This window comes from Notolepis coatsorum (genome assembly GCF_963971535.1).
Source record: "Notolepis coatsorum genome assembly, chromosome: 6".
Classification (NCBI taxonomy): Eukaryota; Metazoa; Chordata; class Actinopteri; order Aulopiformes; family Paralepididae; genus Notolepis; species Notolepis coatsorum.
The window spans coordinates 99,165,044-99,183,494 of record NC_140170.1 but is presented as its reverse complement, the minus strand read 5'-3'; the positions used below and the strand labels follow the sequence as shown (position 1 = coordinate 99,183,494).

Sequence of the window (18,451 nt, the reverse complement as noted above, 5' to 3'; positions counted from 1 at the left end):
CCGTGGTCAGGGGTTTGTGTCTATAGTGGAGCGAATCTGTTTTGAAGCGCCACACTAGTCCTAGTGTCATCTCTTGGGCTTCTCCTGGGATTGTGGCCATCCAGGTCTCGCTGCTCGCTGCCTTGTCCTCGGAGGAGAGGCTGCGCAGTACGTGCGGATCGCTGCTGGCCCACTGCCTGAGATCAAAGCCGCCTTTGATCAGAGAGGCGCGGAGTTTAAGTAGGAGAGCCTCGGCTTCTTCCTGGGTCGAAACGCTTTGTAGACAGTTATCTACGTAGAAGCTGTTCTTCACACTGTGTCGGACCTCTTCGTCCGCTGCTGGGTCCTCTGCGACATGTCTCTGTAGTGCAAATGTAGCACAGCATGGGCTGCATGTAGTTCCGAAAGGGAGGACTTCCCATTGGTAGATGGCTGGGTGCTCATCTCCTGGCCTCTCTCTCCATAGGAACCGCAACAGGGGCTTGTCCTCCTCTACTAATCTCACCTGCAGGAACATCCCTTTGATATCCCCGCTGATAGCCACCTTGTCCTGGCGGAAGCGGAGTAGTACGCCTAGTAGGGAGGGGCCGAGTGTGGGACCGGGCAATAGCTCTTTATTCAGATTTTGGGATCCGATCTGGTAGCTGCAGTTAAACACGATGCGGTCTTTGCCGTTGTGATGAACCTTGTGGTGGGGCACGTACCACGATTCAGTCGTCTGGTCGGCCTCTTTAATGTCAATCTTTGTGACGTGTCCCGCTGTGATGAGCTTCTCAATCTCAGCGCGGTATACACTTTCTTGGGCGGGGTCCTTGGCTAAGCGCCGCTCTGTGTTTAGTAGGTACCGCTCTGTGGCGTCTTTCTTTGCGTGAAAGGTAGGCATCCCTTCCTGCCGCAGGAGTGGCGTGGCGTATCTCAACACGCCGCTGACTGGGACTCTCTTTGTTCCCGTCTCGAGGAGGTTAATGGCGTAGATGTCGTCTTTAGAGCGAATGTCTTTCTTTTCGGTCTTAAAGGGCATTTGTTCTAAGGTCCATAGCCTCTCTACATGCTGCAGGAGTGCGGTGTCTCCCTCTGTGACTCGGGAGTGGAGACAGCTAGTGGCTGTGGTTCGGTTGAGAGATTTGGCGAGTGGGCCTTGGAGAGTCCATCCTAGGCGGGACTCGACTGCTGCAGGACAGCCTCTGGGTCCGGTATGAACCCGGTCTATCGGGACAATGAGGTCTGCATGGTCGGAGCCTATCAACAGTGTCGGGGTAGCACCGTCTATGAGTGGGATCGGTAGCTTGCGTAGATGTACATATTTCTCCATCAGCTTGGCTACGGGGTATGTGTACCGCGAGAGTCCTATTTCTTGGCTGGTGAAAGCGTCTGTAATCCTGTACCGTCGCTCGGGCTGGCCGCTTGCTGCGATAGAGAATGAGACATTCTCGCCCTTTATCGTTTTCAAATCTCTTCTTATTGTCCGAATTGTCATTTGGTTTTCGCTCCCCCGCAGCCCTAGCTGGGCCGCAGCGGACGCGAGCAGAAGGGTCTTCTCTGACCCGTCATCAAGGACGGCGTAAGTGTCCATGACTTTATTCTGGTAGCTCAATGTCACACGGACTACCTTTAAGAGCACTCTGGCTCCGCTGCTGCTGGCGGGGTCGATGTACATGACGCTTGCTTTGCTGCTTGATGGTGCGGGTGGAGGCCGCCGTCTGTTACTGTCGTGGAGTATGTCCAGATGGGCTCCATCGCACTGACTGCACTTTTTCTTTAAGCGGCATTCGGCTGCCATGTGTGATCGCGCACAGCGAAAACAGCGTCTGTTGGACTTTATCCATTGACTCGCTTCCTCCGCATTCATCTTGGGGAATGAGTCACATTGTGACAGCCAGTGTTCTTTCTCACAGTAGGGGCACACTATCTTCCACTTCTCCTTTCTTGAGGGGGTACTGTGGCTCCTACTGCTTGGCACTGACTCCGATTGGTGCATGACAGTCACCGATCTTCTTCCATCATTTAGTCTCCTGGTTCCTTCTCTGGAGCCAGGGGTGCTCCGTCCGAATGTATCTAGCCGTAAGCTGCTGACTTCTCTCGCCAGGAAGTCGGCTAGATCGAGGAGGTTCGGTTCGGGGCCATTAGGGTCTCTGTGGTCTCTCTGCCGCCTAAAGCGCTCCTGTCGGGCGGGCGGTAGCTTCTCCAAGATCCTCTCTACATTTGAGTTGGCGTATAGTTCATGCCTACCCTTTTCCCTCTGCGCTCCCAGCATCCCTACCAGGGACTGCACTCTGATGGACAGGTCGTCCAGTGCTCGATTGTCTGTTGCTGGGGGTAGGCGGTCGATGTGCCTGATCTCCTGGATCACGTAATCCCATATACGTCCATATCTCTGGTCCAACGCTACCAGCGCTGCGGTGTATGGGGTCGTGGAAGTGGCGTAGGCGAGCGCTATGTTGTGCGCGCGGGGTACCTTTAAATGCTTCAGTAGTATCGCGTATTTATGGCGTTCATCAATGACATCCACCAACATTGTCTCCAGACACATGCGGAGCTCCGTATACTGGGCCCGGTTCTCCTGGGTGAAGTCTGGTACCATAGGTGTGCCAATGTATGACGCGGATTGTTGATACATCGGCGAGCGTTGGGGGAGAGGCCTCCCAGGCGAGTCTCCTCCTGCTCCTTGGCGTGGGCTGGTACCGGCTGTGTACCATGGCCCGCTGGTCCAGGTGCTGTTCCTCGGTGCGGGTCGTGCGTCGTGCTCACCCGTGAATAGCGTCGGGGGTCTGTAGCGCAGCTCCGCGGGGGTATAGCCTGGGCTGTACTGGACCTCCTGGTCCGGTAGAGTACTGTGCTGTCGTCGGGCGTGGTTCTCTTCCTCTTCCTCTTCGTCTTCCGTTAGGTCATCCAGGGCTTGTAGTCTCTGATTTAGCCTCTCCGCAGTGTATGCTGCTCATTCCCGGTGGCTGGGTCTCGCTTGGACCGGTTGGGGAAGGGGGTCTGCGGGGGGTATAAACCTCGTCTGTTGGTCAAGTTCAGGGTCGCTTACTCGGCTAGGGGATGCCGCCCTGGAGTGATGTCTAGACGAGTTCCTGGAGCCTCTGGTGGAGGGAGGGGGTGTTGTCCTTCTGATCAGCTGTTCTATTAGTTGCGCTTGTGCTCTGTCACGCTCGGCTTCGCGCTTGGTGAGATCCGATTCTCTTTGGGCACCGGTGGCGGCACGCTGGGCGTCGGCCCGGTCTCTTGCCATATTCTCTTCCATCTGAATGCGTCTTATTTCCAGGCGTATGTGCTCTTCTTCGCTCCGTTGCTGTATCTGCAATCGATCACGTTCACCCTGGAGTCTATCGCGTTCAGTAGAGGCTTTCAGGCTGACGAGGAATGCCTGCTGTAGTGTCCTCTCTGCCTCGCTGGGAGAAGACGGTTGTATAGGGGAGCCGTCCCTTGGGGTACTCCGTGCGGAGTCTTGGAGCTCTATCTCCACGGTGCTCTCCTCATCTTCTTCCGTGCCGAGTTCTCTCTCGGTAGTGTTGTCTTCCTCCCGGGACTCGTCGGGGACTACTTCTTCGGTATTGGCGGGGTGTAAAGTCATGTCTGATTCCCCCTGGTCCCCACCGTGAGCTGGGTCAGTTACGTTAGAACCCATAGGGGCCTCTATGGTCGGGGTAGCCTGGTCGTTAGGGTTAGACATAATTTTACTTTCTAGTTTTACCGCGTTTACTGTTGGTAGAAGACTAGGTTGTTGACTGACAGCGTAAGCCTCTAGGTACTGAGGGAGCTGTCGTTTGCGCCGCGGGCGTTGTTGGTTAGGAGGATCGTTTCGTGGAGTGTTCATCATAGGCCATTTTAATATTAATAACACTATATTAATATTACACTGATTACCATCCGGCTCGAAGGACCAATTGTAACTGAGGGGTACAATTCCCTGACTGTATTGTTAGATATGATACTTACTACCACTACCTCTTGTACTTTAGACTCTGGCCACCCAGTACTAGGTATAAATAATTATGATAAACACTCCCACCTGATGAAACGGATCCAACACAAATGTACCAAGTCGAAAGTCTGCGTTTAATAATAATACATAGCAAAAGGTATGTACAACGATCACTTAATTACATTTATGATTTGAAATAGTATGCACTTTTATGGCAAATGAGTATTCGTAGGTAGATCAATATCGAATGTCCAATCTCTGATTGCGCAGGAAGCAAATATACAACCTGGAATATTTAGGGAACAATAGCAATGATACTTGAATGATTATATAGCTGGATACACTAGGGGAAGGTTCCGACTGCTTGTAGGACAGCTGGAGGGGGGGGGGGTAGAGTCTGGCTGTATCCCGTCTGGCCGAGGGTATCCTGGGAGAGCCCACAGTTGTGCGACCCGGTGCCCAGCGATCCTCGATCCACAGATGAAAGCAGTTGGACTCTCTGTGGCCGGCGTCCTCCGGTCCACGATGGAGAGACGTGAGGCGACCTCGTCGTGTAGAGCGTCTTCTCACCTGTCGTCCTCTCCGGGGGGGGTATTTCCAACACACCGCAGTGTTGGCCTTTATCCATAGAATAATCAAAGTACTCAAAGCATAATCCAAGCCGGGGAAGGCTAGCCGTCGTCGGTAGAATAATCCAATATACAGGTCCACTCGCTCTTTGGCCTGGAGCTCCTCGGGTGCAGCTTCACGTGGGGTCAACCACCCTGGATAAGCGTCCAGCTGATGCCCGAAACGATGGGGGTGCTGATTACTATAGAACTCTTACCGCACGAGGCACTACATATGAATAGACTATTATTAGCTTAATAGAATACGTCCAACTCGACGATATAGTGCCAAATATGACTATTCAAATATTAATATACACGATGTCTCAATGCCGATACTGGGCTGAATTGGCCTTACTGCCCACACGTGGTTCGCGGGGAGGCTTTTGCGTCTGTCACTCTGTTGGAGGGTAAGGAACTGGACTAAAAGAAAGCTCTACTTTAATAGCGCAGTATATATACGCACTATGAACAAATAGTACCATTAGTGGTGCGGTAGACATATTCCTACGCGGAACTCGGACTTGTCCATACATGTTGAGCGGTACGATTGAACCTGGTCTGAGGGGTATGGCGACCTGGCACCAAGGTCTCGTCCAATGGTAGAATGGAGACTATTATGGGATGTTCAGTAGACTAGAAGGGATATTCAATGCATATTGTACAAGGAATATACAAGGGATATCAGGGGATATACAAATACAATTAAATATATATATATAAATAAATATATATATTCGGTTTAATCTGATCCTTCAGAACAAACAGTATCTAACTTGTTCGAGAAATATAAAGCCGAGTGCCAATAGCCTTCGCAACGCGTGATTTAGAAATAAGGCTATAGCTGACATTTAAAATGCTTGGTTCTGAAGTAAGTAAGCATTTATTTCTGATATAGGTGCTGATCAGCAGTAATGCAATGTCATGATTATTATTATTCTGAAGTTATTATTATTATTATTATTATTATTATTATTATTATTATTATTATTATTATTATTATTATTATTATTATTATTATTATTATTATTATTATTATTATTATTATTATTATTATTATTATTATTATTAAATTAAAACTGTATTAATAATGAATTAATAAGAACTCCTCTCCTTCACTATATTCTAATTATGAAATCAGATATAGGCAGGGCTTTACAACCTAATAAAGAGATTGATTATATATTAAATGGGATATAAATGAAATTAAATGTATACCATATACAATGAAAGAATATAGTGCTCTAATTATATCGTGCTATATTTAATTCTGTTTATATCCCATTTAATTGTATTCAATCTCTTTATTAAGTTGTAAATCCCTGGCCTATATCTGATTTCATAATTAGATTATAGTGAAGGAGAGGAATTCTTATTAATTAATTATTAATAATTTTTAATTTAATAATAATAATAATAATAATAATAATAATAATAATAATAATAATAATAATAATAATAATAATAATAATAATAATAATAATAATAATAATAATAATAATAACTTCAGAATAATAATAATCATGACATTGCATTACTGCTGATCAGCACCTATATCAGAAATAAATGTTTACTGTATTGATCATCTCAGAACCAAGCATCCGCTATTACAGATCCAAAGAGCACAACAGGTTTTCGGACATATGGAGCCCATTCATTGACTATCTGAAGGACAAATAACTGCATTCTGCAGAGACTCACCCCTGTATATCTCATGTTTGACCTGCACCTTGTAACACCTGGCTATACAACACACTGTAATGCTTTGAGTTAAGTCACACTGTTATTTTATTTTCCTGTCTATGGCAGTCTTTTTAGTTTTTTAGTTTTGTTATGTCTGTTTATTTTTGTTCTGTCTCCTCCTTTTTGTTTGTCTGTTTTTGTCTATAGTAAACTGAGAAATAAAGTATTTTAAAAGAACCAAGCATTTGAAATGTCAGTGCTTAGCCTTATTTATAAATCATGCGTTGTGTCAGTGCTTAGCCTTATTTATAAATCACACGTTGTGAAGGCTATTGGCACGCATGCGCTTTATATTTCTCGAACAAGTTTGATTCTGTTTGTATACGAGCATAATGCCAAGGCCCACAACGTTATATAACGATATTTAAATAATGAGTACGATTGCATGGGATCGCTGCATGCGCTTGATTTGATCTTGTCCTTCGAGATATTCGATAATATCTTTCACGTCGTGCCTGTCTGCACAATTACTGCTGCCATGATCACCTGTTTAGAGGCTAATTTACATAGAAAGGGCACATGTTCCGCCCATGTTACCTCATTTAAATATACGCCAATTGCACGGACACAAAGCCGACGTTACGCATGAGCAACCTCGTTTCATTCATTTGAGAGTGAGATGCGCAGGCTTTGCTTTGGAAAAAGCGCGCCAAGCCTCTGTGGATTCCGCCCTTAGTCCGCTGCGCTACCCGGCCGCCCATAAAAACGTTATTTTTTATCATACAAATATTGTCATATTTATTATTATTAGGATTATTTAATTCCAAGGATGTCTGTAGAGTTGACATGAACGCAATCACCATGATTCCTCCCAAATAAAACCCTTAAGAACATGCTGCACACCAGACTTATGACTGCTCTTCAGCGCTCCTAAATCCTGCTCTTAGCTAAGAGCGAATCCAAGAGAAGGGACCGTTCGTGAATCCCAAAATCGTCCAGAAAATTTCTTAAGTGGAGCTAGGACAAAATTGTGTCTGATCTTTTGTCTTAAGTCTGTTGGTGAATGAGACCCAATGTCCACACAGTAAGCTTCAAAGAGTCAAGCGGGCATTGCCGATGTCAACAAAATGGTGTACTGTATCTCAACTTAAATAAAAATAACATTATTTTCAGATGGGCAGCCATGTGTTATTGAGAGCGAGAGAGAGAGAGAGAGAGAGAGAGAGAGAGAGAGAGAGAGAAAGAGAGAGAGAGAGAGAGAGAGAGAGAGAGAGAGAGAGAGAGAGAGAGAGAGAGAGAGAGAGAGAGAGAGAGAGAGAGAGAGAGAGAGAGAGAGAGAGAGAGAGAGAGAGAGAGAGGTGAGGTTTTTGCCTAATAACAGTCTCAGTTTCTGCAGTCTCCCTGAGCAGTGCACTACAGTAGTTAACAGTCACTACAGCTGAGACGGGACCACTGCAGCTGTCCCCGTCTCATCCAGCAGCCTTCCTTCCATCTCACCATGCCTCCATCCCCCCATGGTACCAGGCCTGGCTGAGATGAGACACCACCACCAATCTGGGAGGGGAAGAAGGCACCATTGAGAGTCACACATAATGAAAACAAACACAGGATACACCAGCAGAGGTCACGTCTGGGGAAATGGATGTTGCTCTATTTTGATGAAACACCAGCTGGGGATCCAGCACTGTTACTCACAGCAGAGAACAACCGGCCCCATGCAGTCAAGAGGGAAGAGGTTTCAGTTTAATGGTGGAATCAAATAAAATATTTACTGTTTTAATACAACTAGCATATGCATGAAGGGATTTATTGACTTGTATGAGAGGTTGGGTCTGAGGAGAGCTGGTGAGCTGGTAATGGGTTGGAAGCCATCATGCTGCCAGGATGTATTCAAATCCATAGTATCTCATGTTGTCTACTATTTAATGGCTCTCAAATGGGTAGTCAGGTGATCCTTACCTCCTACAAGGTATACCATTTATACAAGTTGCTCCTCCTCTTTAATGGTCCCATTAAGAGGTCTTGTGTAATTTGTGGCAGCCTTGCAAACAATTAAATTAATTATATAATTAAAACAGAGTGAGCGAGACGGCGTACTCGGCAAGGCCCTCCCCCGTGATTCAGAATGTTCAGCCATGTATACAATTTTCATGAGGTTGTTTCTTTTTTCCCCTTTTTTATGGGCGAGCTTGTAGCAAATCAGAATAGGATGCGAGCCACTGGAGTTATCAAATCCATTTTCAGGTTGACGTGACGACCATATTAAAACTAGCACCGCAGAAAATTAAACAAACAAAGTGGCCTCGGCTGGTTGGCACACCACTGTAGAAGCGGATGAGATAAGGGAATTGAATCACTTATCACTTGAGTTCAAGAGTTTGTTTGTTTTTTTCCAGCCTCCTACTATACACAATATAAACCACTTTAACAACAGCTCAACCAGAAAATCAGTCATTGTTGGCTACTGTAATTAGAATGGAACAGTCGTTTCAGGTTGAATTCTACGTTGCTACCCACACAGAATAGTTAGAAAGCCATCACTATTCATCCGTCTGCATCTTGATGGACTATTCATAACAAGTAGCATATCTGTAGCACAGCGAGAAATCGTTGATATGAGGGCTTAAAGGTACAATGCATGATTGCCTTCTGTTGAAAGATGTTGCACTGCTGGTTTACAAGGGGAAGGTTTGACAGCATGTGACAGCTAAACTTTAAAAAGTTGTTATTTCCCCAACATTTAGAGTGTTTGCAAATGTTGCAGGTGTCATTCATGTACATTCATGTTCCTCTCATAGGCTGAGATATGTACCTCGACACAGGCCTGTGCCGGCATAAGGCAGCAGCGTGGACTTCATTTGACCAAAGGATAGAATTTATGAGGAATTTAACAGACTTCAACTCTGCAACACAAACACTGGAATAAATCAGACCTTGCATGGGCTTTTAAGAAAGCTCTAAACAAGCTTATTTTCCATCTACAAGTCAAGAAAACATGATAATGTGAACACACATAATGTGAATAATATCCAACATTTTAGACGGACACATTCAATTCCGTATCGGCGCTTTAGCTTTTTTGTGTTTCCATGTTTTTGCAGATGTACATCCAGACGACCACACTGACCATCTCTGTGAGCCTGAGTGCCTCTGTGTCTCTGGGGATGCTCTACATGCCCAAGGTCTATGTGGTGCTCTTCCACCCGGAGCAGAATGTCCCAAAGCGCACGCGCAGCCTCAAGGCCGTGGTCACCGCTGCCACCATGTCCAACAAGCTCAACCCCAAGGCCAGCCTGCGACCCAACGGAGAGGCCAAGACTGAGCTGTGTGAAGGCCTGGAAACACAAAGTAAGCAGATGATTGGTGGGGAAATGTTTTTCATTTATATTTTGTCCTTCAGGCTCTGTAAATCATATACAAGTAAACAAATTGGTGTAATGCAGGGCTAGAAAAGCAAATATAAAATCATTACTTACTGGTCAATGTGCGCCATGTTATTTTACACCTGAATGGATTTCGGAAATTAGCTACCATCTTTCATTTAGCAAAAAAGGGGGAGTTTATTTGTGGGAAAGGAGAGGCATTAAAACACTCTGTAATGGTTTCCTGTATTAAATCTGTAACTGACAATATTCTGCACCAGGCTACTGCAAGGCCAGATTAAGACTTCAGAGGCCCCTGGGCCAGATTCTTGTGGAGGCCCCCCCACACACACATACACGTGCACGCACGCACAGTGGCGTTTTTATATGTCACTTTAAAAAATATATAGAATATTTAGAAGTGGTGGGCTCTGAGGGCCAAGCTAAAAGGACTTTGATCACCCCTGCCCACTTTGACAACCTAGGATGGCTTAGAGTAGACGACAGAGTACAGCAACTTGCAATGGGCCTGGTCTACAAGATACACTACACGACCAAGGTACCCATGTACATGTCAAAATACTTCCCAAAGGTCAGTGAATACCACGATCACAACACCAGAGGGAGCTCCACAAATCATGTTAAACCCAGATTCGGCTCAAACAAGGGACTAAACACGTTTTGCAATTATACCACATCAATGTGGAACGCCCTACCCAAAGCTGTAAAGGAATGTGAATCACTACCCACTTTCAAAAACACACTCAAAGAACACCTACGGGAGACTGCAATTCGAAACTGGCCCCTGTAAATGTCCGAACACTACCCCCTCCAATGTACAGTAAATTACCAAGTATGGTTTTGTCAATATTCTAATGTACAGTTTTGCTTGTACAGTTGTACAGTGTCCCACACCCACCCACCCGTCCCACCCACCGAACCACCTCCAATGTACAGTCCCCCCCACCTCCCCAACCCCACCCCACCTACCCAACCTCCTCCAATGTACAGTTTCTACGTCAAATGTATATACTCTCTTTTCTGGACTCTTTTCGTATCACAAACAGTACTGTATTTGCAAATCTGGTACGTCATAAATGTATAGATGTAGCAGTACTGTCTATCTGTATGTCATGTATGTCATATGTTATGGTGAATTGAAAATGGGGGACCCTGATGTAAACAAGACAAAAGTCTTTCTTTGGTCTGCATCCCCTTAACAATTATTGAGCTGTACTGTACTGTACTGTACCCATTCTACAATCTGTTAATAAAGTTTTCAATCAATCAAGAATAGAAGAGAAAAGAAACACATCATGTTTAGATGGGGGGATGGCGCCATCCTCAGGAAGAAAAAAAACATGCACACACTTTGGAGACAAGAATATAATATTAGAATAGTACGCTTACTTTTACGTGAATGTCAATTTAAATTATAATTAGGGAAGGGAGGGGGTTGAAATGTGTTTTTGTCCTGTGTTACTGTCTGTGAATGAATGAATTAATGAAAATTGTATTTAACAGATTGCAGAATGGGTACAAATAATACAGTACGGCTCAATACACACAATTGTTAAAGGGATGCAGACCAGAGAAAGACGTTTGTCTTGTTTACATCAGGGTCCCCCATTTTCAATTCATAGTGACATGTATGACATGCACAACATATATGACATCATGACATTTATGGCATAGGGACATACATGACATACAGGTATATAGTACTGTTACATTTGTGACATATATGATATGCAAATAGTACTGTACAGTACTGTTACCCATAGATCCTGACAGAGAGTATATACATATGATGGGGAGGGGACTGTACATTAGGAGGGGGTGGGTGGGTGGGAGAGAAATATACATACGGTGGGGAGAGAATATATACATTACATACGGTGGGGAGGGGACTGTCTATTAGGTGGGGGTGGGGCTGTATGTGTGTGTGTATGTATGTATGTATGTATGTATGTATGTATGTATGTATGTATGTATGTATGTATGTATGTATGTATGTATGTATGTATGTATGTATGTATGTATGTATGTATGTATGTATGTATGTATGTATGTATGTATAAAAGAAAAAAAATACAATAGAAATATTGACTGACGTTTCTTAGGCGACTCTTTCGAAGTTGGTTAAGGTATGGAATCAGGGCTGGTGTTCTATCGCCCTGCTCTAAGACAAACTCTAACCTTAACCAACTTCGAAAGAGTACCTAAGCTTAACCGGTGAAAGAAAGAGGCATCACACGATTGGCGCTACCAGAAACGTCAGTGGCCAATCAGAGCGTAGAACGCAAACGCGGAACTGGAAATCCGTTGGTAAAAGTATTCAGGCGTCGGGGCTGGGATATGGAGATGCAAGTTTTGACTTTTTATTGCTGTTTTGACCTCAAACGGAAAACCTCAAACTCGTATGAAGAGGAGAAAAAATACTCAAGATTATCCACTTGCAGACGGCAGGGGGTGACGTACTGTATATTTTAGTTGATGAAATATTTTTGTTGGCTAAATATTTTAGTTGATGAAATATGTTTTCATTTCAGTGTCACAGTATGACATCAATCTCCACAATAAGAAAAAAAATCAAAATAAAATGTGGGGCCTCTAGTGACGAGGGGCCTCCAAATTTTTTTTAAATAAAAGTTGAAAAAAATAAACAAATATTTGGGGCCTCTAGTGACGAGGGGCCTCCAAAAAAGATTAAATAAAAGTAAAAAAAATTATAATAATAATTTGGGGCCTCTAGTGACGAGGGGCCTCCAAAAGGCCTCTAGTGACGAGGGGCCTCCAAAAGGCCTCGAGTGACGAGGGGCCTCCAAAAAAATTAAAAATAAAAGTAAAAAAAATAATAATACTAATTTGGGGCCTCTTGTGACGAGGGGCTTCCAAAAGGCCTCTAGTGACGAGGGGCCTTCAAAAAATGTTTGAATTAAAGTTAAAAAAAAATTGAAAAAATGTTGGGGCCTCTAGTGACGAGGGGCCTCAAAAATTTTTTAAAAATATATATATATTTTTTGGAGGCCCCTCATCACTAGAGGCCCGGACGTTAATACGGCCCTGGGCTACTGCACCTCCGCTTCCTCACTACCTCACAGACTACAGTGTAGTGAAATAGAGGAAGGGAGGTTGTTGTTCTATATATTATGTTCACATGTCCTGTCAGTAGTCCCTGCCTGCTTCAAGATGTCTACCATCATCCCTGTACCGAAGAAACCCTCCCCAACATGTCCAAATGACTACAGACCGGTGGCACTCACCTCTGTGGTCATGAAATGTTTCGAGAGGCTGGTCAAGGACCACATTTGTGCCTCCCTCCCCAGTGATATGGACCCTATGCAATTTGCATACAGGACAAACAGGTCCACTGACGACGCGGTCTCCCAGGTACTGCACAGCACTCTCTCCCACCTTGACCGTCAGAAGGGGGGCTATGTGAGACTGTTGTTCATTGACTACAGCTCAGCGTTCAACACCATAGTCCCCACCAGACTGGTGGACAAGCTGATCGAGCTAGGTCTGAGCTCCGCCCTGAGCGCCTGGGTACTGGACTTTCTGAGTGAAAGACCCCAGGCGGTCAGGGTGGGGGGTCAGACCTCCAACACCATCACCCTGAGCATCGGGTCCCCCCAGGGCTGTGTTCTAAGCCCCCTGCTGTACTCACTCTACACACACGATTGTGTGGCCAAGTTCAGCTCCAACTCCATAGTGAAGTTCGCAGATGACGGTGGTGGTGGGGCTGATCTCGGACAACGACGAGAAGGCCTACCGGGAGGAGGTTGAGGTACTGGAACGTTGGTGCCAGGACAACAGCCTGCTCCTGAACATTGCTAAAACCAAGTAGCTGATCGTGGATTATAGGAGAGGACAGCAGGAGACACACACACCACTGATGATTAACGGGGCTACCGTGGACAGGGTGAGCAGCTTCAAGTACCTGGGGGTCCACATCTCAGAGGATCTGACATGGTCAACACACATAGACACAGTAGTAAAGAAAGCGAAGCAGCGCCTCTACCACCTGAGACAGTTAAGGAAGTTCAGAGTATCGGGGAAGATACTCCAGTCCTTCTACTCAGGAGCTGTAGAGAGCATCTTGACCGGAAACATCACTGCCTGGTATGGGAACAGCACGGCACAGGACAAGAAGGCCCTACAGAGAGTGGTGCGCTCAGCCGAGCGTACCACGGGTATTGCGCTACCTCCCCTGCAGGCTCTATACAACAAGAGGTGCAAATCCAGAGCCTGCAGGATAATGAAAGACCCCCACCACCCCAATAACAGCCTGTTCCAGCTGCTGAGGTCAGGCAGACGCCTGCGAACCCCAGCTACTAGGACGGAGAGGCTTAGGCTAAGCTTCTTCCCCCAGGCCATCAGAGCCTTGAACAATGAACATTGAGAGACACAGAAAACTGAACTATCCACACACAAGCACACACAAGCACACACAAGACACGCACGCTGAGCACGCTCACACACTAGCAGCCACTTTAACACTCATGCCGCACACACGCACACTTATGGCCAGAGGAAAGGCCACTTTAAATTAGTAAAACAACAGGAACAGTGTATTGCACTACTAAAGCTACCTAGCATGTCCTATATGCTCTGTAAATACTATGTACAGATACCGAGATGGCACACCATGTTACCTGTTTATTGCACTGTTGTTTTTTATTGGATTCTATTATATGTTGTACCACTGTATTTTTATTGGATTCTATTATATGTTGTACCACTGTATTGCACATTGTCGCGGGCAAGACCAGCCGCATTTCATTGTATACCTGTATGCCGTGACAATTAAAACTTTTGATTGACTACTCATTATTTCAGTACAGTATTAAATATGCTGAACAGTATCGCTCTCTCTCTTTGTTCCAATTGTTGTTGTTTGGGACAAAATGTACACTCCAGCATTGTTTAAGCACATTGTAAATAATTGTAAGCACGCTTCTGAACCGAATTAACCTCTCTTAGAGTCTGCCTCCCCCTAATTTATTTAGAATAAAATAATTCAAACATGTCGCTACTGTATCAGTGACAGACTGAGGTAAATAAGGACTTCATCAGTTGAGTCAGCAGAAACTACTCAGGTGATGTCCAAAGAACTCTCCCTCAACTCTCCCCTTGCACTTACTGTCTCACATTCGGTATCTTTATAATGATAATAATAATAATAATACATTTAATTTATATAGCGCTTCTCAATAACCTGAAGTCGCTGACAGTAGTCGGGAGCAGGAGTACAAACAAAGAAACGAAAGCAAAGAAACAAAAACAAAAACAACAAAGAAACAAAAACAAAAGGAACATGAGACCATGGGGGGAACAGGGGAGACAGCCTGATAGCACAAAAAAGACTGGAGACAGACATCAATCAAGTTGGAGGGGAGGGGGGGGTTTAGGGGTGGGGGGGGTTGAAGGCAAGGGAGAACAGGTGGGTTTTGAGGCGAGCTTTGAAGGTGGAGAGTGTAGGGGAGTCTCTGATGGACTGGGGGAGGGAGTTCCAGAGTCGGGGTGCAGTGCGAGAGAAGGCCCGATCACCGAAGTTTTTAAGCTTGGATGTCGGGACAGTGAGGGAGGCAGTGGAGGAGGACCGGAGGGAACGGGTGGGGCGGTAGGGGAGAAGGAGATCAGTCAGGTAGGGGGGGGGGGGCAGGCTGTGGAGGGCTTTGAAGGTGAGGAGTAGTGTTTTAAAGTTAATGCAGTGTTTGATCGGGAGCCAGTGGAGGGAGTGGAGGACAGGAGTGATGTGTTCGCGGGACCGGGTGTTAGTGAGGAGGCGGGCGGCTGAATTTTGGACCATTTGCAGTTTATGGAGGGAGCGGGAGGTGATACCAGTGAGGAGGGAGTTGCAGTAGTCCAGTCGGGAGGAGATGAAGGCGTGAATGAGGGATTCAGCAGCGGGGGGGGGGGAGAGGCAGTGACGGATTTTTGCGATGTTGCGGAGGTGAAAGTAGGATATTTTTAGGATGGAGCGGACGTGGGGGTCAAATGAGAGGGTGGGGTCAAGGAGGACACCAAGGTTGCGGACTAGGGGGAAGGGGGTGATGGTGGAGTCGTTGATGGTGAGTGTGATGGGTCCGGATCTGGTGAGGGTGGTTTTGGTGCCAATGATGAGAAGTTCAGTTGTCACTGTTCAGTTTGAGGAAGTTGTGAGTCATCCAAGTTTGGAGTTCGGTGATGCAGGATTCGATGTGACTGAGGGGTGGGCTGTGGGGGGATTGTGTACTGATGTAGACTGATGTAGATGATGCACACTTACTGTCTCACATTCTGTATCTTTATAATGATGCACACTTACTGTCTCACATTCTGTATCTTTATAATGATGCACACTTACTGTCTCACATCTTTATAATGATGCACACTTACTGCCTCACATTCTTTATCTTCTTTATCTTCATAATGATGCACACTTACTGTCTCATATTATTTATCTTCTTTATCTTCATAATGATGCACACTTACTGTCTCATATACTTTATATTCTTTATCTTCATAATGATGCACACATACTTACATATTATTTGGAGCTGTACAGTAAATTACCTTAGTTCTTGCTTTTTCTGGTGGTAATAGTGTAGAATTCCCCCTTCATAAAAATAAGGCTGGCTATTTAGTTGCTGTTGATACCCAGAATAGAAATGCATATAGCTGTTGTGAGGCTATGGAGGCTCTGCTTCACAACAGACTAGCTATAAAATGTAAACACATGTGATGTATGGCATTTTCCTATCTATCTTTTGGGTTTTTCAGGGTTAACAGGGCCTATTGTTATAAGTGGCGAGAGGGCGAACACACAGATTCGATAGCAACCGCCAATTTATCCTGATGGCGTTACTGTTTGCGGGGGCCATGAGCAGTGCATGGCGATTTGAATAAGCACCATTTGTCATTGTCATTGCCAGTGTGGACACATGGCTTGATGAAATTGAAAAATCCTTGTCTGCGCCAGCTCCCCCACTGCCTGGATCTGGTGGCGATATGTCAGGATTTATCTGCTCCACCTCAGCAAATAAGCTAACAGCATGGTCTGGGGAGACAACAGGGAAGTTAAAGCTTGATAACTGCAGGCAGGAGGAGGTTACACTGGAAATAACAGGCTATACATGGGGGGGCCAAACATTTCTTGTCAGGGAACTATGTACTATGTGTTCGTGGTACTAATAAGCACTAATGTTAGTCTGCTGCATGGGGGTTAGGCGGCATGTCAGCACATTCACAGCCATGGTATTCCATCCTACTGTATACTATCGAAACTCAGAGGAGCAACGGTGTTCATAGCATACAACAATAACACATCCATGTCCCTATTGTACGCTACTCATATAGTTTACTGTGGTCGGCCTTGATTCTTATCTCTCATCTTTTCTTTTCAGCTTTCGCAACGAAGCAAACATACATCAGCTACAGCAACCACGCGATCTAGGGGGAAGAAGGCCATTGTCATTGTTCCGGATTTTCACCTCCCAGTGAAAACGTGTGTACAGTATGTGGTGTAATTTGAAGCAGGCAAAATGGATGTGTCAAAGCAGGGACGGACTGGGACCAAAAAAAATGGCCCTGGACTCGTTGACCCAGACCAGCCCACCACAACCAGCCCGCGGATACTCCACCGACCCCGCCCGATAGTGGACTGGCCATTGGGAGCACCGGGAGAAATCCCGGTGGGCCAGTGGCTCTGTGGGCCGGTCGAGCAGCCCATTATACAGAAACAAGAGCGAGAAAGAGATTGAGAGTGATGTGTCGTCGGCCCACTTTGATTCCGCACCAGCCCACACCCTCTCCCAATTATTTTATGATGATAGGTCAGATTTTTTAAGTGGCAGTGCATTTTGCAAATGCCAGACTGGGAGCGACCCCTCCTCTTTCGTTCAATGTACTGTATAATGGGAACATTGCACATGGGAACAGAAGCCCACCTTCCGCTAGCTATGTGTTTTTAATGTAGTTTACGGTTCAATCATGGCGAAACAAAGCAGTTTGCTCCACAAAAAGATGTCTTGAGGAGCAAGCAGAAGAGAAGTTCAGCCATCACTCTCGACCCAAACACCTGCTCCTGTGCCAGTTTCTCCTCAATGTGCCAAGTAGCAACGAGACGTACAGCTCGCCAACACCCAGCTTTCAATCGGACAGGGCTTTTCCATCGCTCGTTGAAGTACTCGACGCATGCCCCAGACATAATTGTCCCAACATGAATCGTCTCCCATAGGCCCTCATCATCTTACCCATGACAAGCATAAAGACTCTTTTGAATCAATCGGATAAAATCTGTCATCAGGGTATCAATGGTGACATATTGACTGAACTCTCTCTGTCTCTCGAGCGCATCTGGGGGAAACTGACATGACACTGTCATGTTCATGATATCCTCTCCAGTAGAGAACTGACTGAATATTTGGCCTATAATTAAACAATTGATGTGTTCAACACCAAGCCCCGTCATCCCCCGCTGTGATAGTCAAACATAAGCTAATTTATCATTTATAGTATTGCCTATGTCAATATTGTTATCTATTGGGTAACGTATAATCTCTGTTGGGCGTCCAATTGGATTTTGTGTGCTTCTGTTGAGAATGATGGTTGAACCTATCATCGTAATATAATTGGAGGAGGGTGTGGGCTGGTGCAGAATCAACATGGGCCGACGACACATTGCTCTCCAACTCTCTCGCTCTTGTTTCTGTATAATGGGCTGCTCAGCCAGCCCACAGACTGACCAGCCCACCAGGATTGTTCCCGGTGCTCCCGATGGCCAGTCCGCTATTGTGTCAAAGTATGAGTGGGCTTCAAAGAGGATTTTCCCTGTGAAGAGACATGGCAGGGACAGACCACAGCGATGAACGGAGGGACCCTCAGGGGACTATAACAGATACAGTGTA

General features: G+C 45.6%; 1 protein-coding gene across 2 annotated transcripts in view; it reads left to right on the top strand.

The window, feature by feature from the left end:
- Window positions 1–16,998, top strand: part of LOC311231155 (metabotropic glutamate receptor 4-like) — a gene marked incomplete at both ends in the record, with an annotated part of 754,768 nt that extends 737,770 nt beyond the window's left edge. Inside the window, 2 exons of one of the 2 annotated variants that reach the window (XM_084317663.1) lie at window positions 9,297–9,543; window positions 16,949–16,998. In XM_084317663.1, the coding sequence (XP_084173789.1) occupies window positions 9,297–9,543; window positions 16,949–16,998 (297 nt within the window). Of the gene's footprint in view, window positions 1–9,296; window positions 9,559–16,948 lie in introns of both variants that reach the window. The other variant, XM_084317662.1, reaches the window with a different exon arrangement.
- Between the last annotated feature and the right edge of the window lie 1,453 nt (window positions 16,999–18,451).